This window comes from Monoraphidium neglectum (genome assembly GCF_000611645.1).
Source record: "Monoraphidium neglectum strain SAG 48.87 unplaced genomic scaffold scaffold05658, whole genome shotgun sequence".
NCBI classification, from domain to species: Eukaryota; Viridiplantae; Chlorophyta; class Chlorophyceae; order Sphaeropleales; family Selenastraceae; genus Monoraphidium; species Monoraphidium neglectum.
Window position 1 is genome coordinate 1 of NW_014007972.1, and position 1,620 is coordinate 1,620.

General features: G+C 64.8%; 1 protein-coding gene across 1 annotated transcript; it reads left to right on the plus strand.

Moving 5' to 3' along the window:
* Positions 1-456: 456 nt before the first annotated feature.
* Positions 457-1,420, plus strand: MNEG_15775 (ATPase, Ca++ transporting, cardiac muscle, slowtwitch 2; the record flags this gene model as incomplete). Its single annotated transcript, XM_014035754.1, has 2 exons — positions 457-515; positions 790-1,420. The coding sequence occupies 2 exons, from the start codon at positions 457-459 to the stop codon at positions 1,418-1,420; spliced, it is 690 nt and encodes a 229-aa protein (XP_013891208.1).
* Between the last annotated feature and the right edge of the window lie 200 nt (positions 1,421-1,620).

The following is a 1,620-nucleotide window of genomic DNA, read 5'->3' on the forward strand; positions in this document are numbered from 1 at the left end:
CTTACACACAGCCGCATATACACACAATGCGCGGGGGGGCCATCTCGCGCCACATGCCCGCCCCTGCACGCGCCCCCGACTCGCCGCCTGCGGGTGCCGGTTGCACTGACAGCACCGTGGCTCGCGTTCAGTGTCCCCGCGTGGGCGGCATCCCCGTTGGGAAATCAGGGACGGCGGAATTCCCTGCCGTGTTGGGGCCCCTGCCCTGCTGCCTGTGCTGACCTTGTTTGGCGGGCAAACCCTGCAAGAGCCTAGCCGGCACAAAGCGCGCCCTGGAGATCCCCTGACTGCGCTCGCACCCGCCAGCCCCAGCCCTTGCAACACCTGACTCGACTGACTGACGAACCCACAAACGAACCTAACCGCGCACCAACCGGGCAGCTGCTGTGGGTCAACCTGGTGACCGACGGCCTGCCCGCCACTGCGCTGGGCTTCAACAAGCCGGACAAGGACGTCATGGCGCGGCCCCCGCGGCGGCTGAACGAGCCCATCGTCAACGGCTGGCTGTTCTTCAGGTGGGTGAAGGGGCGGTTGGGGGCAAGGGAAAACAACGTTTCAACCGCCACGGGGATGCTCCTCATCACGACCAGGTTTTTAGTTTCTTCCCATTCCATAGTATTGGTGTTCAACTTCATCGCAAAGGCTAGGGCAGGGCGATGCAGGGCGCTTGTGGGGTCAAACGGTCAGCTTTTACGCACCAGCTGGGGCACCACCCAAGTACCCCACATGCTGCACCCCACCCCACCCTACACCCCAAACCATCAAACCCCACCGTAACGCCCCCTGCAGGTACGTCGTGATCGGGCTGTACGTCGGCGCCGCCACCGCCGCCGGCTTCCTCTGGTGGTACGTATCCTTTGCCGCCGGCCCCCGGCTGCCCTGGCGCGCCCTCACCTCGTTCCAGACCTGCAAGGAGGCCGCGGCCGTGACCGCCGGGTACTCCTGCAAAGTGTTCTCGGACCTGCGGCCGCGGACCATCGCGATGTCCGTTTTGGTGATCGTCGAGATGTTCAATGCGCTGAACAACATCTCCGAGAACAGCTCGCTCTTCGCAATTCCCCCGTGGGACAACAGCTGGCTGCTCGCGGCGATCTCGACCTCGATCGCGCTGCACTGCCTCATAATGTACTGCCGGCCGCTCGCTGCGCTGTTCGGCATCACCGCGCTGGGGCGCGCGGAATGGAAGGCTGTCGTCGCGTTGTCTGCGCCGGTGATCTTGGTGGACGAGGTTTTGAAGCTCCTCGCGCGCCGCGCGGCCGCCGCCGCGGCGCGGCCCGGGAAGCGGCGCGGCGGCGGCGGAAACGGGGGCGGCGTGCCGCGGTCGGAGAGCTCGTCGGGGCTGCTGCTGCCGCTGGGGTCGATTCAGGTGGTATCGCCGCTGGTTGGGGGCGGCGGGTCGGAGCCAGACAAGTCGAACTGAGGTTGGCAATCCGCCACGCACTGTGCTGACTTTGTTGTTGTGTGCTGACCGGCCTTTGACCACCCCGTTTGACCTTGTTTGACTGGCCCAGCAGGCGTGTCGTGTTGGCTGGCGTTTGATGGCAGTTGCGTTAGTTTTACTCGGCCATGTTTGGACACTTGCCCAGCCTTCCTTATCAAGTTGCAGCCCTCATTCTGTTT